Raw genomic sequence first — 1,348 nt, forward strand, 5'->3', positions numbered from 1 at the left:
ATGGGTGGGCGTGGGCTGGGTGCTGCCAGCCACCCCCCACCTCCAGCCGCTGGAGGAGCAGCCAAGGGTGCCCGTGCCACCCGTGATGGTGCCCGTGCCACCCCTAGTGACATCCGTGCACCCCCCAATGAGATCTGTGCCACCTCTAATGGTTCCCGTGCCACCCCTGATGGTGCCAACACGCCCCTGATGACATCCGCGCCACCTTTAATGACATCCGTGCCCCCTACTGATGCCCGTGTCACTCCTAATGCCACCCCTAACGATGCCCGTGCACCCCAACAACGCTCGTGCCCGCCCTTAATGACATCCAAGCCACCCTAACGGTGCCCGTGCCCCCCTAACGATGCCCGCGTCACCCTAACGACGTCCCCCGCTCCGCCGCAGCAAATCATGAAGGACAAGTGGATCAACATCGGCTACGAGGGCGAYGAGCTGAAGCCCTACAAGGAGCCCGAGGAGGATTTTGGGGACGCCAAGCGCATCGGTGAGGGCACGGGGCCACCTAGGCACCCAAGGGTGGGTCTCCTAGACCAGGGCAGGGTGCTGGGGAATGTCCCTTCCCTAGGCATCTGATGGGTGACCCAGCTGGGACCTGGGTGCCCCCTCAACCAGACCCTCGTGTCCCCACAGAGGTGATGGTGGGCATGGGCTACACCCGGGAGGAGATCAAGGAGTCCTTGAGCAACCAGAAGTACAACGAGGTGACGGCCACCTACCTCCTGCTGGGCAGGAAGAATGAGGTGAGATGGGTGCTGGTGGGTGCTGGGTGGCACCATCAGGTGTCCAGGGCAGCTGGCCGCAGCAGGGCACCTGGTGACGGGTGCACGTGGCTTTCAGGTGGAGGCGGGCGAGTCGCGCACGGGCAGCACCCTCTCCCTGGCCCGGGTGCGGGCACCCAGCGAGGTGGCCAACGGCACGGGCAAGGCGGTGGCGCACGGCAAGGGCCAGCGCGGGACCGGCACCTACCACCGGCAGCGGCGGCACAGCGACTTCTGTGAGTGTCCTACCGCTGCGAGAGCCCTGTAGGGTGCGGGGTATGGGGGGCACCCAGTCCCRTCCCTGTGAGGTGCAGGGAGGGGCACCCGGACCCACAACCCGTGGGGTGCAGGGCGGGCATCCAGCCCCAAGTCTGTGGAGTGTAGGATGGGCACCTAGTCCCATCCATGTGGGGTGCTCGGTGGGCACCCAGCCCCATGCTCATGGGGTGCACTACGGGCACCCAGCCCCATGACCCGTTGGATGCACTGTGGGCACCCAGTCCTGTGACCCATTGGGTGCAKTGTAGGGTAAGCACCTACTTCCATGCCAGTGGGGTGTAGAGGGTGCACCCAGTTCCATGCCCATG

The 1,348-nt window shown here is 65.6% G+C and overlaps 1 protein-coding gene across 1 annotated transcript; it reads left to right on the forward strand.

The window, feature by feature from the left end:
* Positions 1–23: 23 nt before the first annotated feature.
* LOC146597946 (MAP/microtubule affinity-regulating kinase 4-like) lies at positions 24–997 on the forward strand (the record flags this gene model as incomplete). The annotated part of the gene is made up of 3 exons (XM_085301231.1): positions 24–487; positions 634–743; positions 841–997. Coding segments are annotated over exons 1-3 (361 nt in total), but the record flags the coding sequence as incomplete, so codon positions are not given.
* Between the last annotated feature and the right edge of the window lie 351 nt (positions 998–1,348).

The sequence above is a fragment of the Rhea americana genome, unplaced genomic scaffold (genome assembly GCF_003343005.1).
Source record: "Rhea americana isolate MKP2758 unplaced genomic scaffold, rheAme1 scaffold_1740, whole genome shotgun sequence".
In the NCBI taxonomy this organism is placed as follows: Eukaryota; Metazoa; Chordata; class Aves; order Rheiformes; family Rheidae; genus Rhea; species Rhea americana.